Below are 20203 nucleotides of genomic sequence, written 5' to 3' on the forward strand. Positions count from 1 at the left end.
TCGGCCTTTTTTTTTTTTAGCTAATGAGGACGTACCTTCAGCGGCAGCAGCAGCGCAGCCGATCAGACAAAATGGTGGAATTCTCTTCGGCTGTGAGGGGAAGAGCTCTAGTTTGATGAGCTTTGTGAAAAGAACAAGACTATGAATGCTCAAATGAATGTCGTTCATCTATTCAGTTGTTCTAGTCATCGTCTGTGATTATCGAGTCATGTTATCGGACGACCGACGGACATGTGAGATGCTTTAGTTGCAATGTTCGTCACCTTCTTTTGTTGGAGGATAAGTCAGAGTTTTGAAGGCTTTGCCCATATTTCACTTCGTGGCACAAGAAAATAGAGGCAACCATGTCAAGCTATTTCTTAGTAGTTGGACTATAGGTTGAGATACGTGGTTTTGAGCTGTATATTGAGTCTAAGACCCAAATGCTTAGAGCTTATTGGATCCCATTCTTCTTTCTTTCTTTTATTGTAAGGTCTGGTTGGAATACAGAATTTTCATTGAGTCTAAGACCCAAATGCTCAGAGCTTGTTGGGTCTCATTCTTCTTTCTTTCTTTTATTGTAAGGCCTGTTTGGAATACACAAATCATGTAGGAATTTTATAGGAATCAGTTCAATTTCACTGGAAAAACATAGGAAAAGAGAATTTTTCCCACGTTACGAACAAGCCCTAGTGGTTGTGTTTCGCTTCATTACAGAGACCGGAGCTTTATTTTTAATAAAGCTTATTTCATAAAAAAATTCTAAGTTTCTAGTGCTTAGTTAAAATAGTGGCCTTGACAATATAAAAGGGTCATTTGTTTTCCTTTGACATTTCTTGCGGATATCTAGGTCAGATGTACACAGTAAAAATTACTCCATCTGTCCCTAAATATTAGTCTTTTCGCTTCCTGAGAAACAACTTGGACTTAATATATATTAAAAAATATTAATATTTATGTTACATAATTAGTATTATTGGAAACATATTTGAATGTAGTTTTTTAATAAATTTATTTGGAGATACAAATATTGCACGTATTTTCTACAAATCGAGTCAAACCGTAAGCACGTGCACCAACGACGACAGTTATTTAAGGACGGAGGGAGTTGTAGTATGAGTAAAGTTCCTTTGATGAATATTTTAATGGATTTTTTTTGGCACAATAGGGGACTGTGGCGGATAATATCAAAATAGTTTTACTACATTCTAAATTTATCTTTCGGAAAACTTGTTTAAGTCTTGGAACTTAGTAGCCATGTTGATGCCAGATAGGCAGTAGAACATGATCTTGATCTCCTATAAACCAAAAAAGCTTTACATTTAATAAATTCTAACAAAAAGAACAGAGAAATGAAAAAAGAAAGAGAAGGAATTAGGCGAATAGAATGGATCTGTTCATGACTACTCTTAAGAACACAAAAGAAATATCTTCAAAGCTTGACAAAAGGACCCTCCTGCCATTGCAGGGCGTATCTCACTTGTGGCCATTTAAGTGCCATTGCAGGCCGTTTTCCCAAGTCTTTAAGTGCCATTTAGGTTTCACAAATATGTTAAAGTTATTCAAGTGGGTTAATTAAGCAAAGAAATAACAAAAGCCATCGAAAAGCCTGACAGTGAAGCTCTGCTATGGTCTACCCACCAAAAAAGAAATAACAAAAACAAATTAGGCGATCTTTTACCAAGATAAATAAATAATTTAGGTGAAGAAAAATATGTTGTTCATTAATGCCAACTGGCAATAAAGAAATAATAAAGAGGAGAACAAGACTGTTTTTCTCTATCCGTTTGTAATCCACAGCCTCAAAACCAGAAAAAAGAAAGGCTCTCTTTTCTGTAGCAGTAGGCAGCAGGAGCACGGTGCCTGAAGGCCGTAGTTTCTTAAGTGCTAAGCCTGGAATCAAAACAGCCGGGAAATGCAATGCAATGCAATTATGCAAAGCTAATATAAAGAAGCCCCCTATAATAATTTGGTCTTTGCTGGGGAATAAAAATCATGAACTGATGTCAGAGTCAAGCACTCCTGAAAGAACAAACTTTTTTACTAATCCCTTTCCCCTCAGCAGCAACTCAATATTATGCTTAATCATAGCCAAGAATAATAAGCGTAATGATGATGGCTAAAATTTCACAAAGGACTAATTGACTTTTGTGTCTATAATCTTATCTGCTTAGTTGACTATTATTCACGGAATCTTGGTGCCAAGTTTTTGCATAATCATCATAGCTGAGCATATATTACTCATGATTTCGATTTGCGACTAATTAAATGCATAGTATGCCCATATTCAAATGCATGACCATGATTAAATGTCTCAGTCAGTCCGTCCCCTTGACATAAATCTCCTTTTGACATTGCAGACATGGCGTTGTGATGCGTAGACAACGCAAAGATTTGTGTTGGTGTACTTGTGCAGGCAATGCAAGGGGATTGCTTGTGGACTTGACGCCATTGCCTGCCACAAGGCAGCATCATTTGCCGCAGGCCGCAGCCTGTATAAGCTCGCGATCGGTCCTTTTCCTCCTCCGTCTTCCTTCGTTCTGACGATCGTCTTGTTGAGGGGAATGTCGTCTGGCGCGAGACCGGACAGTCGGCCGGCGGCGTCCTCTCGATTGGACGGTCTCGGACCAGGCTTCATTCCCCTCAACAGCTCAATCCATCACAGAGTCAGGGAAGAAGACGGTGATCCCTGCTGTGATCTGAACAACTCGTGCTTGCTGCTGGCAGCAATGAAGTCTTCTTGTTTGCAGTAAGTGTTTCCATTCTCGTTTTTTTTTTCAGAGTTCCAGTGTTGATTCACCATGAATCTTGCAGCCGGTTCGTCCATCTTCAATCAATCGTGCTCTATCTTCAATCAATCGTGCTATGAATCTTCCAGCTAGCGTCGTTTCAGATCAAGTCAATACTGTCCATGTCTTGATGAAGATTATTGAAGAGGAATGCGTAGAGGCCACACACAGCTTCAGACCTGCATCTTCTCGAGCTAAGCTACCAGTATCAATTATTGTATTCCAGTGTTTAGTTCCGTGGTTCGTCACCGCAGCCAGGAATGGGTATGTGATGAACGGAGCAGCATAGTAGTTTGTAGGTTTGGTTAATCTTGAGTCGTCGTGGGGCCGGGCGGGGCGCCGTGACGGTGATGGTGATGATGACCAGTGTGGCCTAATCTGCATCGGTTCTCGTGCCGTCCTCGTTACGAATCTTTCCGATCATGGAAAGATGGCTTCCAAGATTGCTTCGTCAGTCGTCTACACGTGCGCGTGCCAACACCCAGCTCCCCGTGCGTCCACAGTTGTGCTGGCGGCAGATGCAATGCAATGTGCGGGGTGACATGACAAACAGGCAATCATCAAATTCCAAACGCCAATGCGCAGCACCTACTCGTACTAACATAGCAGAGGGACAGGGTTTACAAGGAAAATTCATGGACCATGTGCTCCATTCATCAGATAAAATAATCGTCGCTGCTAGCGTTCGGACGGACGCGCAGATGGATGTGCGTGTCCGGACGCCCGGGCCTGCTACACGTTTGGGGCAGCGCCTGCTGCAAGCACAGACAGGGGACCACCCGCGCCGTTCCTGTGCTTCCCGCTTCCCGTGCCCCTCCCCTTCCCTCCCCTCCTGCCGCTCCAAGCACTTCCCTGCTGCGCCGCTCCCCTCCACGCCTGCTGCTCCTGCGCTGCTCCCTTGCTTCCTGCGCGCGCACGGGACCGCATGCGCCCCTGCCGCCATCTTCCTCTCCTTCCCCCACCCGCCGCCGAGCAATGCTCCATCCCTCCGCTCCCCCACGCGCATGCACGACGCCCCCAACAAACTGCAATAGGAGGTTGTGGTAGGTGGGGCACATTGCAACATGTGGAGCATCCCAATCTATTATTAAAACATTCAGATGAAACACTTGTAACATACATCCAAAACAGCTGAAACGTTTGCAATATAAAACACTTGCAAAAACACTTAAAACACGTGTGTAGCAATTGTAAAACATATGCAACATTCAGATGAAACAATTGCAACATATGTATCAAAACAGCTGAAACACTTGAAACATACGTTTGAAACACCTAAAAATACTCAAAAAATACGCTTGCAACATGCATATATTGTCATTACAACATATGCAACATGCCAAATCTATTTTTACAACATAAAGATGAAACACTCGAAACATCTGAAACACTTAAAATATTGTATCGCCGGTAGCCACAACCTACCTGGTGAGGAAGTGCAGTAGCCAGCAAGCTCGGGTCAGAGGACATCGAGAACAACGACCCAACGTACCCCCAAGCGCAGGTGCACCGGCGGCGACCTCCTCCTAGTGACGCAGGGATGGGGTTGGCGCAATGAACACCATAGTCGCGACAAATGAGGTGAGATGGGGGTGCGGCGCGGGATTGGGGTGGGCGCGGCGTGGGATTGGGAGCAGCGGAGGATGGCCTTGGCGGTGAGGCAGAGTAGGTGCGGGCGGACGGCGCGTCGCAGGCGCGACGGGTGGATTGTGCAGCGGCGGCTGCTGCGTACGGATGGCTCAGTAGAAGTGACTGCGACGAACGAGAGTGAAGAAACGTTCTACAGGAGTTAGGAAGGTCATATGCCGATTGGCTGGGCCGGTACGCAAGCCCAGTAAGCAAAGCGTCCACACGATTCCCTGACCCTATCATTGTCGTAAAATAAAATGACCGGGCCTCTAGCGTTTAGTCCAATCAATATCCCACCTACAGATTTCCTTTTTTTAACGAACCGGCTGAAGACGGTGTCCAATTCTATTGATAGATAAGAGAGGTACAATCCCTAGGGACAAAGCAAAATCAAAGAAATCAAAAGCTAATTACAACATAGCCGAAAGATTAACCATGTTGAAGGAAGAAGATAGAAAAGGAAAAGAGAGGAAAAAAGAAGGATATTATCGATATTTCATCCTTTTATCTATCGGGAGGAATTTTTTTCTAATAAATCTTTCTCTAATCAATGAAGTCGAAACCATGCAGTATCATAGAAGTTATAGTTTAAGTTATTTTGGTGGGAACTGGAGCTCTACAAAGCATACCCTTATTATATATCTAGACATAATATATATTTAAATGCGTAGCAAAAGCTATGCGTCAAAAAAGACAAAATATCTTATAATTTCGAATGGAGGCAATAACTTTTAAATTATATAAAAAGGGTAAAATATAGATAGGTATGTACTCCTCCGTTCCAAAATAAGTGTTGCTCGAGTCAAACACTTTTAACATTGACAAAATATATATACAAGAAAATATTAATATTTATAGTACATAATTATTATCATTAGATACATAGTTGAATATATTTTTATAATAAATTTATTTGAAGATATAAATGTTGATAATATTTTCTATAAATCTAGCTAAACATAAAAAAAATTTAAGTTTAACCAACATAAATACTATATCAACACTTATTTTTGGAATAGACAGAGTATCAATCACGTTCTCTTTTTTCTATGAACGTTAGATAGTTTCTTTTCTCTCGTTACAATGCAGGACATATTAGCTAGTCATATCAAAAGTTACGATAAAAATTAGCTTATTGTTTGGAAGGGAAGGAGTATATTTAATCGATAGAGCTTAACCAGTAAATGAGAAGACAACTCATCCCATGAATCATGATAACCAAAGGGGCGATCTCGACCGTCACGATCGAATCAACGGTGCCTACTGCCCGTGCCTTCTCTGCGACTTGGCAACTGACAGGCCTCCCAGCGCCGCCGTGACTTCAGAAGTCAGTTGATTTCATCACGTATGGCAGCTCATTTTTCTGATGTGTAGCGTCTTTGCTTCTGTCTAACTAGTCGGGCGCTAGCTAGTAGACCAAGTCTATGCTTGATTACTTCTCTAGAGATCCCAGGCATATCAGACAGATCCCAAGCGAACACATCCTTATTTGCCAGGAGAAAAGCAATGAGCTCGAGTTCCTATTTGGATCAGGTTTGACCCGATATTGGTGGTTTTAGCCGGATCCTGGGGATCCAGTGAGGCCTTCTTTGTTGACGCATCATCTATGACCTCCTTCATTTGAGGAGTTGAATCGATAACTTTCGCCAATTCATCGTCATCTTCGTGGCTTTCGGTGGCAGTGGCCGCTAGTTGCTGAGCTGGTGGTGCCAGGGCCTTAAGCCGCGTTGCAGCTGCTTTGGAGCACTTGGGGTCTTTAGGTGCCTCTTTTGTCTTCTGGGTTACTGGAGTCGAGGTCACAAGTGTGGCGGTCTTGTACTGTTTGACTAGTGGTTCTTTTGGGTTTGCTGGAACTTGCTTATACTGCCTGATCATGTCAAGGGTCTTCATATCATAGGCAACAGCACCCTTTGCGATCACCATGTATAGTCATCGGACCATAGGGACCGGTAACTTAAGTACCAAGTAAGTAAAATGAGCGACTGCCATGAATTTCTTCAAGACTGGCCGACCCAAGATGCAGTTATATGCTGACTCGAAGTCTATGACCTCGAATGTGAGGAATTTGGACCTAGTGTTCCCACCTTCTTTAAAGGTAACTTGTAGGTCGATTCTCCCGAGAGGGTACGCTAACATGCCCAGCATTATCCCATAGAAGGGCTCTTTGACCAGGAGGAGACGGTTTCTGGGCAACCCCAAGTTGTCATACGCATTTGCAAAGAGCAGATTGAGGCTGCTGCCACTGTCAATTAAGGTTCGACCGACCTTGTAATTCCCGATGTAGGGTTTAATGATCAGCGGAAGCAATGGACCATCGTAAAGATTTAATGAGTGATCCTGAATATCGAGCTGTATCGGTACCTTTGACCACTTGAGCTTTTTTTTTTGAGGGCTGGGTGCTATTCATCTAGCGCTCGACCGACTTTAACTTGGTCTTGGAGGCTGTTGTAGCCATGCCTCCATAGATTATGGTGATCTTGTTGTCCCCCAAGATGATCGGATCGTCATCATCATGGGGGTCAGCTCGTCATCTAGGAGGCTCTTGCCTGACAAGACCCTCTGGCTTGCATGCCTGTTCCTCCTCCTGCTTCTGCTTCTTGTAGACCAAGCACTCCACAAAGTTGTGCTTGGTAGAATGGTGAACAAGGCAATATGCAGGAAGGTCTTCAGGTTTACCTTGGTGTCGAGGTGGAGCCTTTCGCTTTGCGGTAACAAGGACTTCAGTTTCTCTGGTCTTGCGCTTCTTGTCCTCTAAGTCAGACTGTCCATGCACCCGTGCTCGGGCGTCAGCCGCCTTTGCCATTGCATCGAGGATCTTGTAGAGTTCAGCAACCATCTTCGGGTTCTTGGTGGCAAGCTTCTCCATAGTTCGCTCATCCTTGCACCCTTGCTTGAAATCCACGATCACCCAATCTTCACTCATGTCAGGGATTGTGTTACGGATCTCGCTGAATCTACGGATGAAGTCCCGAAGATGCTCATTGGGCTTCTAAACACAAGCGAATAGATCGTCCTCATGGCCTGGGTGATTGTTGAATGAAAGTTGGCTTCAAATAGCTGGCGCAGATGGTCCCAAGATTGTACTGTGCACTCGGGCAGATTCATCAGCCAAGTTCAGGCAGAACCTTGAAGGACAGTTGGTAGGTAATTGGCCTTTACATGTTCATCACCTGATGCTGCCTTGATCACCATAGAGTAGATCTGAATCCACTCCTTGGGGTTGGTAGTCCCATCGTATTTTTCAATGGCCCCAGGATGGAATTTGTCAGGCCAAACCACCTGGCGTAGCCTGTGCATGAATACTGAATAGGGGGTGACCGAGTAATTCCTATTCTGAGCCTTGTTAACATTGATGGTTTCTCGAGCATTGCAGCCTTTGCGATGCATCTCAAGTTCACGCCGTAGATCTCGACCTCGCCTTGGTTGATAGCGGTTTCCTACCGATTGATTAGATCTCTTGGGAGGAGGATTGCGACCTCTAGAGTGAGATTGGGATTAGACTGCCTTGGCATCGATACGCTGTTTCATCGGGATAGCCAGATCTTGCGCTTGTTCGATGATTTTTGCCAAAGGTGTACCCTCTTCTGCTAGAGCCCCTATTGTGCCTAGGATCATTCTGAGCTAAATGTTGTCTTCCTATGCTGCTAGGAAGTCAGAAATTAGATTCCTTGGAGCCAGGGTTGACTGGGTCACCGCCCACGATGGAACCGTATTGAGCGTTGGCACATTGCTGAGACATGGAGGTGGTCGGGTGGCCGATGACCCAACCTCATCTGCTAGAGCCTGATCATGACTAGCCATGTAGATTCGACAACTTTTGAAAGGATTAATCTCATCTTGTGAGTCCTCAAAGTCTAGATCAAGTTGAGCGGTTTTGTCGTTCATCTCCTCTTCAGTTGGGTGTCTCCAGCGTGAGTGAGATCGGGATCATCGATTCCCATCCACTTGAGATTGAAATCTCCATCATGCTCGAATACCAAACTTTCAAAGTGGATAGTTGGTGGCATGTTATAGGATGGCGAATAGATTTGAAGCCCTGAGTGGTAATCACCCATGATCTCACATTTGGCTAAGGTAGGTAATGCCTCGACGTCGGAACACGTCGGATCGGCATACCAAACTCCACTGATAATCGGCATGATCAATCTTTTGCATGAAATCCCCCTACTTGGTGTGACTCTGTCGGTGTTTTTTACCGGTAGATATTCGGTTCTTAGAGGAACTCGCTTGGTAAAAAGAATAATCACAATTGAGACATGAGATTTATACATGTTTGGATCATTGGGAAGCGTGTAAAAGCCATACGTCCAGTTGCTACTTGTTTGTATCACGATCTCGTCGAATAGCGAGATGGCGATTACAAGATGGCTATGTATATGAGAGTTTCGATGATTACAACAGGAGGTATGGCTAGCTATTTATATCTAAGGCCTACTTGCCCTACAAGCTACTTAGCCGTGACATAGTCAGATGTAACACCCTAAATTTTGAATTTTTGGAAATAGAGCTAAAATGAGTTAATTTGGAATTTTGTGCTCATAAAATATAGGAAAGTAAAATTTTTCATTAACTTAAAATTTATCATAAGGATTAGCAACATGTTTGTGCATACATGCCCTTGCATTTGATGTATTTGGTTGAGTGGTTTTGATTGAAAATTTAAAATAGTTAAAATTGCTTTTGTAAATGAAAATGGCTTTGAAGTAAAAGAAAAAAAAAGAAAAGAAAATTTGGAAATAAAAGGATTTAAAAAGTTGTATAATTTATTTTCAGAAAACCTACCAAGATGGCTCATTTTTATTTGAGTTGAAAAGTATATTCAAAACTCTATTTGGCTTACATTTGAAATTGGTTTTCAAAACAAGATAGAAAAAATGGAAAAAAGGAAAACTCACTCTCTTCTTCTCCCCTCTGTGCCGGCCTGTTCTGCTCTCTGTGCTGGCCCATTTTCCTCGCCTTGGCTTCGGCCCACTTCTACGCGTCGGTCCATCTCCTCCTTCTGCACCGGCCCAGCGTCGTGGCCCAGCTGCCCACGCCATGCGTTCCCTCACTTCCTCTCTTCTCTCTATTCGGCCGCAGGCCCAGTTCGCCGAGGCCCGTCCAGCGGCAGCTGCGCCCGCATGGCCTTCTCTCTTTGGTTCACTGATAGCCCGGTTCCCCCACGCCTTGTGTCACCGCCGCCTCGGGCCCGCGCGTTAGCATCGTCTTCCCAAGCTCGTGTCCAACACGGACACTCCGTCGCCAAAGGAGTCCGTGCTTGTTCCGCCCCGCGCCGTTGTCTCGTGCTGCAAGCCGCCTCTGCCCCATATAAACCGGATGCCCGCGCCTGTGCCTCCCCAATCCAAGCTCCAGGGTCGCATCTGATCTCGCCGAGACGCCGAACAGCCCCGAGCTAGCTAGCGCCGCCGTCCAGGTTTCGCCGAGGAGCCAGTCATCCGCCGCCGCAGCTGTGACCATCGTCGGAAGCCTCTCCATTGATCCGAGCAAGTTCCCGAGCATCACTTGGTGGTAGTAGATCTCCCCGATCCGTATTGTTTCTCCTTGCTTTCTGGGCTGCTCACCCGGTCGCCGAACTTACATAGCAGGAAGTCGCCTTCCGTCTCGCCAAGCCCCATGCCGTTGCCATGATCTCACCGCCAATCTTAAGTCCCTTGGTGAGTTTTCCATAGTCCCCTCTACCTCTCTGTTCTTTTCCCATTAAAAACCAAGGTCTGGAACTTGATTCCATGAACTCCGGCGAGCAAGTAGCCGGCCGTGCATGCGTCGCCGTGAATCAATTTGCTTGTTAGCTTGTTGACGTCATGGTGACATCACTCATATTTATGGCCGTTTTCCTCTGGAAAAATAAATCCAGAAATACAATAGAAATACACATCATCCTGAGCCATCGATGACCCAGATTAAAATATACCCCTTCGTTGTTCTTTTTGTTAAAGAGACCCTGTATTTTCGAAAAATAAACCCGCAGTCCAAAATATGTTTACAGATTTTGTTTTCTTCATTTGAAAGCGCATTTTGTTTCGGTTAAGTTTAAAATACGTTTTCATCTATTTACAGAATTGCCACTGATTTTGTTTTGGCCATAACTTTTCCGTTTTAACTTCGATTTGATCCGTTCAAATTGCGTTAGGTTCGTAATTTCATAATCTACGTGTTCATACTACTGTTCAGTATGTTTTTAACTTTTAAATTCGTGATTAGATTTAATCTATTATTCGATTAAAAGAAATCTTATTTAAATCATATCTTCTGCGTCTTAGATCCGTTTTAGTCCATCCAAGTTGCGTTAGATTCATAGCGTCAAGATCTACGCGTTAGTAATCGTGTTTATCATGTCACTAATACTAGAATTTCATGGTTTGAATCATATCTTAAATAACAATTATGCAACTGGATTTTATAAATAGAATATGATTTGTTTCACTTTAGTTTTATAAATCAAATCTAAATTTGACTTAAATTATAATCTCTATGAAATATCTTATATATGTTTTTATATATTTAAAACACATGAAGCTAATAGTTTTATATTTTCTCCTATGAGCAAATCTTTCGGTAGATGTATCTTTTTCACCGTAGCTTCGATTAGAGTGTTTTTTTTGCGTCTGTGTGTTCGTAGCGAGACGTAGATTCGTTTTACAAACTTTTTATCTTGATTTTATATTTGGTGTACTGTTCTAATTTAGATCTATTGTTGCTTCGTGTATGATTGTACGGATGTTTGTGTGGTGCTTTATGATTACGTCTAGTCGGTGAGATATACGTGGTGATCAAGAAGAAGAAGAGCGTTGAAGATTAAAGCTTATCGAAGGATCGGTGTTATAAGACAAGTATAGCATGGGATCTTCCTTGTTGTCCTATACACCTTTAATCATTTAATTCATGCTGCATGTGTCTATCTTGGCAACCGTAGTAATTTTCCTAGCTACTTGATATCTTGGATTCCTTAATACCTTTGGGTTATTGCATTGGGTAGCTTTGCTAGTGCTCAACTACAACCATGATCTTGTAACTTGACTAATGGAATATGCAATAAACATTAAAAGATGCTTTTTAGCAACATGAAACAAGGGGGCTAGAGTATTGGGCTATTTTATGGTGCTCTAGATTCCTCTCCCTAAGGACTTACATGTAAGTGATCATCCGGGACTTATAGTACAACTGTGAGGGCTATATGGCTCTGGCTTTAGTTCAGTATGAGGATATTTTCTAGCTTGTTAGTGGTTACCTTTATTGGCGTAAGAATGGCTTGTCGAATCAGGTATAGTGCGGCCTCTGTCCCCATGTGTATAGGCTGTGTGTCAATGTGCTATCGGGAAGGGGGGCTCTACATCTATTTGCCGAGTGAATCTAATTGCCCTAACTTGTTAGATGAACCTTTGAAAGGCTTTATAGTGAACCCTACCGACCTTCCTTGGTAGTGGGTCAAGAGGCTGATCACCTCGGGCGAAAGGGTAAATCACGACTCACAGTGAAAGTGTACAACCTCTGTAGAGTGTAAAACTGGTATATCAGCCGTGCTCACGGTCATGAGCGGCCTTAGAACCCTTACGGAATAGACGATGGACACTAATGATATGGATGATGAAGATGCTCACTAACGGTTAACTGTTTATGCTATTTATTATTCATGTTTACCTAATCATGTGTTTACATGGGCTTGTGGATAAACTTGTTGCTACTCAATTACTAAAATCGTGACAATTAAAAGCTAATCACAGTAAACTAGTGTTCGCCTTTTGAGCCTCATGAACCCCATGTTATATTTGTTGAGTACGACATGTACTTACGTTTGCTTTATTTTCAAATATTTGGATAAAAATCCTGGATGGGTACCAGATTGCTAGAGTATGGAGGAATTAGGCTTGTGATCAACCAGTCAGTTGTCCCTATGGATTGGAGTCTTCGCCTGAAGATCAGAGTTGTCTTTCCGCTGTTTGCTATCTGAGGTTATAATCTTTATACTAATACGCTATGTATTTAAGCATTGTCTTTTGATATTACCCTTATTTGTAGCTATATGTGAGATTTGATTTCCTGGGCTCACATATGGTGCGTATCTGGTTTTGTTCTTAAAACCGGATGCTACATCAGAGTCTTGGCGTGATCTTGAGATATGCTTCCTTGAATGGGTGAGTCGTGAGGCTTCGGGTCTTCTTCGGTATGGATTCGGTAGCCAGCATATCCGGTAGTCGGAATTTCTAGGAGTATGGCATCGTCACTTACCTTTCTTGTTTGGGGGATAGCAGCAGCAAGCTGAGCTATTTGTGATTCTAGCATTTTATTAAAGCTAAGCTGATTCTTTATAGTAGATGAGAAACTCTCCAACTTATTATTTATGCTTTCTAAGATCTTATCATTAGAAACAAGCTTTCTAGAAATATTGTCATTAATTTTAGCTTGTCCAAAAAGTAGATTTTTCAAGGATGGTTGATTAAAAGAATTATTGAAGTTATTACCTTTATAGTTACCTTGATAATTACCTTGATAACTAGGCCTTGATTGTTGATTTCACCCTTGTCCTTGTTGCTGAGGATGATATTCATTAGAATTATTGTTGATGAAATTCACATCCTCTTGTGTCTCAGGACAATTGTTACCCGAATGTCCAGTGTTTCCACATACTTCACACGTCATATGTGAATCATAGACTTGCATCACATCATGATTTTCATTGGGTTGATTTTCAAGTCTCGTCATGAGGAAATCCATCTTAGCAGACAACATATCTACTTCCATAAGTGTGTGCATTCCTCCTCCTCTTTTGTAGTGTTGAGATGGTTGAAGAAAATCTTCTGACCAGCCTAGGTTTGAAACCATTTTCTCTATCAAAGCTGTTGCATTGGTAATTGTAAGCGATAAAAATGATCCTCCAGCAGCAACATCCATATTTTCACGGGCACTATTGGTCAACCCGTGGTAGAAAGTCTGCATGAGTAACCAATTCTCCATCCCATGATAAGGACATTCTGAAATGTATTCTTGAAAACGTTCCCTAGCTTCAGGAATTGATTCATCATGTTGCTGTTGAAAGCTTGAATTTCTTCCACGTAGAGCATTGGTTTTCCCCATTGGAAACAACTTTGCTAAAAATGCAGTGGAGCACTTTCCCCATGTATTGATGCTATATTTGTTGGCGTAGAACCATTGCTTCGCCTTTCCCAAGAGTGAGAATGGAAAGAGACAAAGTAACATGACATCTCGAGTGACTCCTTTGATAGTAAATGTGCTGCAAATTTCTAGAAAGTGCTGAAGATGAGCACTTGCATCTTCATGTGCCTTTCCACAGAATTGGCTAGCTTGCACCATGTTGATGAGAGCTGGCTTGAGTTCAAATGAATTTTCTCCCGTGTTCACTGTCAGTCTAGTGCAAATATTTACGATGCTCGGAGCAGAGAATTAACGGAGAGTCTTGTCAGCCATGGCTTCAGAAACTAGTGTTGAGCTTCCTCCTGATTGGTTTGATTGAGAAGTTGATGCTTCTCCGGTCTTACTCTTCTTGCTCTTCTTGATAAGAGATTCTAGATTTTCAATAAAATTTGCAGGAATGTTGAATCCGGTCATGCACTACCCTGGATATAATATAAAATAAATAGAAAATAAGGATAAGCCTGCTAGAGCAGTGGTGAATAGTTTTGGTACACCAATAAGTATAAGTTGATCAATTCTTTTAATTGCCTTATGCCTTTCATTCTCTGGCAATGGTGCCAAAAATGCTTGTTGGTATTTGATAAAGTGCATAAGAAAATAAGAAATTCTGCAAGTGCACAGAAATACCATTGTAGCATTTTACCAGGAGCATTTCAGGTATCGTTATTTATATTTTACCACTGGGAAAGATGGTGGCAATAAGAGATTGATAACTTATACTTTTGATGAACCAATGGACTAACACACATACTCTTAGATAGGGGTAAATCAAATGATATAATATATATGATAAGTATAAATACTCAGAGAGACTCCTATAAAGCAATAGTTAGTTTAATTAGAATGCAAGTGAGTTAAATTCCTAAGTTATCTTAATTACAAGCCAAAACAATATATGTCGTTGTATATACTCAATATTAATAGACTTAACTTGTATTTATACCAGGGGACATCATCTATAGACAAGCATATAGTAATAGACTTCTCTATAGTGATCATTGGTCCTGCTAAACATACACCCAGAGAGTGGACTACAAAGGATCTAATTAGGTCACTGCCACATAAATCCACCACTTCCCAAAGTATAGTACACCTCCACTAGCAAGATAATGTATAAGCACCACACTTACACATGATCTGGCTACCCAACCTGTTCGAACACTGAGTCGGGCGCTCTGTGAACCAAAGCATAGATATAATGCTAATTCTAATTATACCAAGCATAAACTCAATATATACTAAGAACATAATAACCAAGATATTAATATAAATGAAGAATAATGTCATCAAGTAGATAAATATAAAGGATACAAGAGCTATACCAAGCCTCCAATGACTAGATCTAGAATCCCAAGCAGTGGCTCGACTCTACTTGATCTAACTAAACTAAACTAAACTATGCTATGAATGTATGTGGAGCTCTTCTCTCTTGAGTTCTTCGGTGTTCTCTCAATTCTGAGTTCTGAGTTAACTTGAATGAATTTGAGTGCCTTCCCGGAGGGGGTCTGGGGGTCCTTTTATAGGGAGGATTGAGTAGGGAGCAAACAATCTCCACGTCATCAATCCTCACCAATTATTATGCCCACCATTGGATCAAACCGACTTGAATCAAGAGTGGAGATTAATCCTCAAGGTCGGTGGAGAAACCGTAGCGCCGATAGGTGGGGCCGGGGAGGTCGACCGACCTATATGTAGGTGGGGTCGGCTGACCCCACCATGGCCCCCATCCACGTGGTGCTCCTTCTCTGGCCTGTGAATGATGGTTTAAGGCCCAGTAGAGTTGGTTCCGTCACGATTGGTTCTGATCTCTTACGATAATATGGCCTGCTTTAGCCTGTTTTCTAGATAAATTCTCTGTAATTATAAAATCACCAAAATTTATGGAAATAGTTAGCTTCAAATCACTAGTCCTATATTGATGATTGATTTTAAATATAATTATATATTATTTTAATAGATTATAGTTGACATTATCGACCGTCAACACTATCTTGCCACCCAAAGGGAAGGAGAGCGAAGCAATCCATGGGTCAACAAAGAGGTCCGTTGCACCCAGCGGTGGAGGCAAGATCGGGCGCGCACATCCATACAAGAGACCCACCAAAGGCACCCTTGGCCTCAAGAAGTTGCTTCCCGAAGAAGGTGGTCCGAGCCGCAAAAGGAGTGAAGGCTAAAGGCCCTGGAGATCAGTTTGAAATGCATGAAGAACTATCCTCAGGAAATGTGACTGAAGCAACCCACCAGTTTGAAAATGCAGTTGACTCCCATTCACAACCATCATCCCATGGTAGCATCCCTACAAGTGGAATTAAATCTGAAGCCTGCCGTAAGAGGGTGTTTCTAGGTGATGACATGTTTGCATCGGAGTTTTCTAATATTTCTAAAGCACTCAATAGTCTTGTGCAAGTCGAAGCAGCCAATGCAGAGGCTATGAATCCACTGCAGTCTGCATTTACCCATGAACTTGAGGCTGAAAAGCGAACTGCTGAAAAGGAGGGAGCAATTGTTTGCCGTGCTTACAAAGTTTACTGAGTTTACTTTAGATCAAATCGTGAAAGCTGCTCTAATAATTGGTCAGAACGAGGAAAGGGTGAATCTGTTCTTTACTACTCTAGATGAATTCAAATCTGAGTTTGCTCAGCAAGTCCTGAAAAAATCTAAAAAGAAGCTATAATTTAGTCATGCATATGAGATCGTGTAATCCCTTTTGTGTAGTATATAAGTAGCACACTAAACTCCAAGTTAGTGGAAGTGGTCAACCATGGTTGACCAAAACTATGAACTTTCTTTTTGCATGGTGGTCATCTGTATATTTTGTTATGTGTAGTCAAAAATTCCATGTCAGTTGCAATCACATGGAATCCAGTGGAGATTGTGTTCTCACTGCATGGTGGTAAGCTGTATATTTTAGTGTTGTGAAGTCAGAAACAAAGGTGACTTCCAGTTACTAGGAGTCTTGCTGGAACTCTATATATTTTGGTAAGTTGTATACTTTGTTGCTCAAGTCAGATGATGATTTCCAGACACTTGGCATCTGGGTGGAAATTTGTTGGCACTGCAATATGTACAGATTGAGTGTATGCATGTATGCCTTAATAAATCGATGCTTCAAAAAACTTGTTTTTAGCCTTTGCGCATTTATTTTATTTACATGCCAAGCGATTGATCAGTAGTGAGCTATAGCTTTGTGATGGTTTATTCTTTGTTCTGAATATGGTCACTAAAAATTTTATTTCCATTCCCTATCCCACTCATGCCAAACAAGGGTATGGGTTTGAAGTCTTATATTCCTACCCCGTATCCACCTCTTCCGATCCCTACCCATTTGCCTTTTCCTTTCCTAGGTTCTATCCAAACGCCACCTTAAGAAACGCATTATGTACCAGAGTGGATTCAGGCTAGGTCCACTAGGGCTGGCCCTAAGCGTGGCTCAAAATGATTTGGAAATGTGATTGATGCACGAACTACTCACTTCAGTCCAATTGTATCTTAAGTATCAGTGTGTAATAAAGATAGTATATAGTTGTAGGCAACAGTTCGATTGGTGTCAAGTGACAACCATCTAAACAATCCACACAAAATATCTTAATTTTAGAATATTCTATACTTCTCGATATATCATGGTGATCTAAATATAATACGTTCTATGTTATTCTAGACTTTGTCATGTTCTTGTCTTTATTATGTATGAAAAATGTCTAGTCTTCAGTCTCCAAAGCCTTGTAGAATTTTCTTAAATTCGCCATGAAGCTTGATTGCTTATTCTATTTTTCCCTTTGTTTGTCATGAAGATGATTTTGTCCATATGTGGCAAAGGTATAATGTTATTACGATCTTCTAGAATGTTCTAGGTATGTATTGCTATTTTTCATGTCCATAATTTCAAATAAAGTGCATGATGAAGACATAGTCCATGGACAATTTGATGAGACCAATTTGATATTGTGCATGTTGATGCATTTTTTTTTGTAAACCTCATTAAAGTTAGAAAAAGTTTGGCTTAGACAAAGCTAAGTGTACTATTTAGAATAGAGAGAGTACATAGAAATTCTTACGTGATTCTTATTTCCATGAATTGATTTATGTGAAATTTATGTATGTTTCCTAAAAAGTTTATGTGTTCCAAACAGTTATTGAGTTGTCGGTGTTGCATAAGTTTTTATTCGCATAGGGTTAGACTGCCAATCCCACCTTTGGAAACGGAAAGTGACCATGACGATTTCTGTTTACAAGCATCTACCGACTTTGTTGCAAGCAAATTTCAAAATATGCATTGACAACTTTATTCCATTTATTTATACGCAGTGAAAATTATTTAGGACTCGTGGACCCCGAACTTTGCCTGGAGGAACCTCGTGAACTGCACCACCTTGTCCGTGTCCGGCAGGATGCGCTTGGCTGCGGGGTGCGCGGCGAAGCGTCGGCTCCACCCGTCCAGGAGCGGCGTCGTGGACGCGTCCATGAGGGAAAGGCCGTGGAGGCGCTCGCAGGATCTGAGCGCCGGCAGGAAGCAGCCGAGGGCCAGGTCCAGGAGGCCCGGCGCCGTGTCGCGGCCGGAGAAGAAAGCCGCGCCGTTGCTGCGGTCCTTGAACGCCTCCTCCAGGCGGTTTAGCGCGGCGCGGGTGTCTACCACGGCCTGCACGCGTGCGTCCTTGGTCGGCGCCAGCGAGACGGCGTCCAGCGCCGGCCAAAACTGCAGAAATTAAGCCACAGCAGTTGCATGTTACTGTTAAAAGACACGCGCCGTCTCCGGCGGGAACAAGGCGCCCGACAACAAATGTGCTAGCAGATAATTATGTGCTCTGCTCGGTGGTCGGTGCTCACCTTGTCGTCGATAAAGACGGTCCAGAAGCGGTGCATGGCGCGCTCGTAGGGGTCATCCGGCAGCAGCAGGCCGCCAGCCTCGGCGCCGCCGCTTCCGCGCGCGACGTCCTCGACGTACTGGACGATGACGGCGGACTCGCATATGGCGCGGCCGTCGGGGAGGAGCAGGACGGGGATCTTGCCGTAGACGGGGTTGGCGGCGAGGAGCCTGTCGCTTTTCTTGGGCCCGAGCGGCTCGTCCAGGAGCTCGTACGCCACGCCGCGCAGCTCCAGCGCCAGGCGCGCCCGCGCCGTGAACGGGCTGACCTCCCCGCCCAGCACACGCATGGTCCCGGCCGTCATCGACGACGACGAGATGCAGGCCCGTCCGGCTGGTCCCGACGTGCCTTTTGTTGGGCTCCTCTTCTTGGGATTTGAGAAGCTCGCGTGCTCTGCCTCAGCTTGATGCGGCCGGCTCGCCTTCAAAACGAGAGCCGGGAGCGGCGAGTCTTGTCATTGACCGGTCGCTCGGTGCTCGTGCGGGTTGGTGCGAGCTAACTGATTCTGGTGTGTACGACTTCGCAGGGGCGGAGCCAGCGATGTGGCGAGGTTTGGCGGCCGCCACACGGCCCACACCTAAAATACGTGACAGTATACCAAATATACATATATATAGTATATGTATACACGATATCTCATTCTCTATCTCTACTCTCTTCTCTCTACACTTAAAAGGACTCTAACCTCATCATCCTACTCGGTGATACCAAATTTCGATTCCTGCTCTAGGGGTCCGCGAGCTCAACACGTCTGCGTCCAACCCGGTTTCGATATAAAGATGGGAGCCCCGTATCCATGTCCGATACGGAGTCCAGATTCAGTTCAAAAATCATGACCCGGTACGACGCACAGACACGTATATCTAATACATTAAAAAAATATGTGCTGGCCGCTGGCTGTTGCCTCTTTTGTTTCTGGTCGTTTGTTGGCTGGTCTAGTGGGCTTTAGGGTGATGGGCCTACATAGCAATTATAGCAAAAAAATAACGGAGGGAAGATGATCTGTCGAGAGGCCAAAGACTATGAGGCTGTGGGAGAATGAAGAGGAAATTCATGTTGATGATCCAATAGCTAGCTAAAGGGGAAAGGGATGGGCATTTAATGAGGTATTTTAGGGGACGTTTGGATAGCTGGCCACGTACTGTATAGCCTTCACTACCTTAGATCTGGACATCACTGTCGGTTCAAAAACCCCTTTTACTGTCGGATTTTGAATCAACAGTGACATACCGGCAGTGATGGGGGGTTGACATCACCGCTGGTCCTTAAAAACCAACACTGATCTACAGACAACAGTGTCAGTTCCTGGCTCCACCCGACAGTGTCCAGTTGAACAACACTGCCGGTTTGTAGTCTCAACCAACAGTGACAGCTGCTTCAAGAGTGTCAGTTCTGGGCTCAAGCCAGCAGTGTTGAGCAAACCTACACTGTCGGTTCATAGATCAAACCGGCAGTATTGTCGTAACCATCACTGTCGGTTCATGGTTCAAGCCGGCAGTGTTGAGCAAGCCAATACTGTCGGTTTGTTTCTAACCGGCAGTGATAGTTACGACAACACTGCCGGTTTGTTGCTAACCAGCTGTGATGGTCCATTCGTATTTTATTGTTTTATAATTTATTTTAATTTATATTTTTTCCTGGAATCGGGTTTCGCTTTATATACGCTACGTAAACGACAGGTCCATCAATATTAAACATTACAAATGTTATGGTTACAGTTCAAATGTTCTTATCAAGATCTCGATCCCTCAAATAAAAAAGAAATTATTCGATAAGATGAAGCATGCTTCTCGG

General features: G+C 43.2%; 1 protein-coding gene and 1 non-coding gene across 2 annotated transcripts; one reads left to right on the forward strand and one right to left on the reverse strand.

Annotated features, from left to right (window-relative positions):
• Positions 1 to 13347: 13347 nt before the first annotated feature.
• Positions 13348 to 13456, forward strand: LOC136540966 (small nucleolar RNA R71). The gene has a single exon (XR_010780083.1). It is a non-coding gene; the product is annotated as a small nucleolar RNA R71 (small nucleolar RNA).
• Positions 13457 to 17806: 4350 nt separating this feature from the next.
• Positions 17807 to 18813, reverse strand: LOC136539093 (probable glutathione S-transferase BZ2). Its single transcript, XM_066531032.1, has 2 exons — positions 18372 to 18813; positions 17807 to 18240 (listed from the first exon to the last, which is right to left on the reverse strand). The coding sequence occupies exons 1-2, from the start codon at positions 18711 to 18713 to the stop codon at positions 17863 to 17865; spliced, it is 720 nt and encodes a 239-aa protein (XP_066387129.1). The 5' UTR covers positions 18714 to 18813; the 3' UTR covers positions 17807 to 17862.
• Positions 18814 to 20203: the final 1390 nt, after the last annotated feature.

This window comes from Miscanthus floridulus, chromosome 2 (assembly GCF_019320115.1).
Source record: "Miscanthus floridulus cultivar M001 chromosome 2, ASM1932011v1, whole genome shotgun sequence".
Classification (NCBI taxonomy): domain Eukaryota; kingdom Viridiplantae; phylum Streptophyta; class Magnoliopsida; order Poales; family Poaceae; genus Miscanthus; species Miscanthus floridulus.

Excerpts from the sequence above, each read along its gene's own strand:
- LOC136539093 (XM_066531032.1), bottom strand. The coding sequence starts at position 18,713 with ATGACGGCCGGGACCATGCGTGTGCTGGGCGGGGAGGTCAGCCCGTTC. Across the intron at positions 18,241-18,371 it reads CCGTCTTTATCGACGACAAG|TTTTGGCCGGCGCTGGACGC; the intron begins GTGAGCACCGAC and ends TAATTTCTGCAG.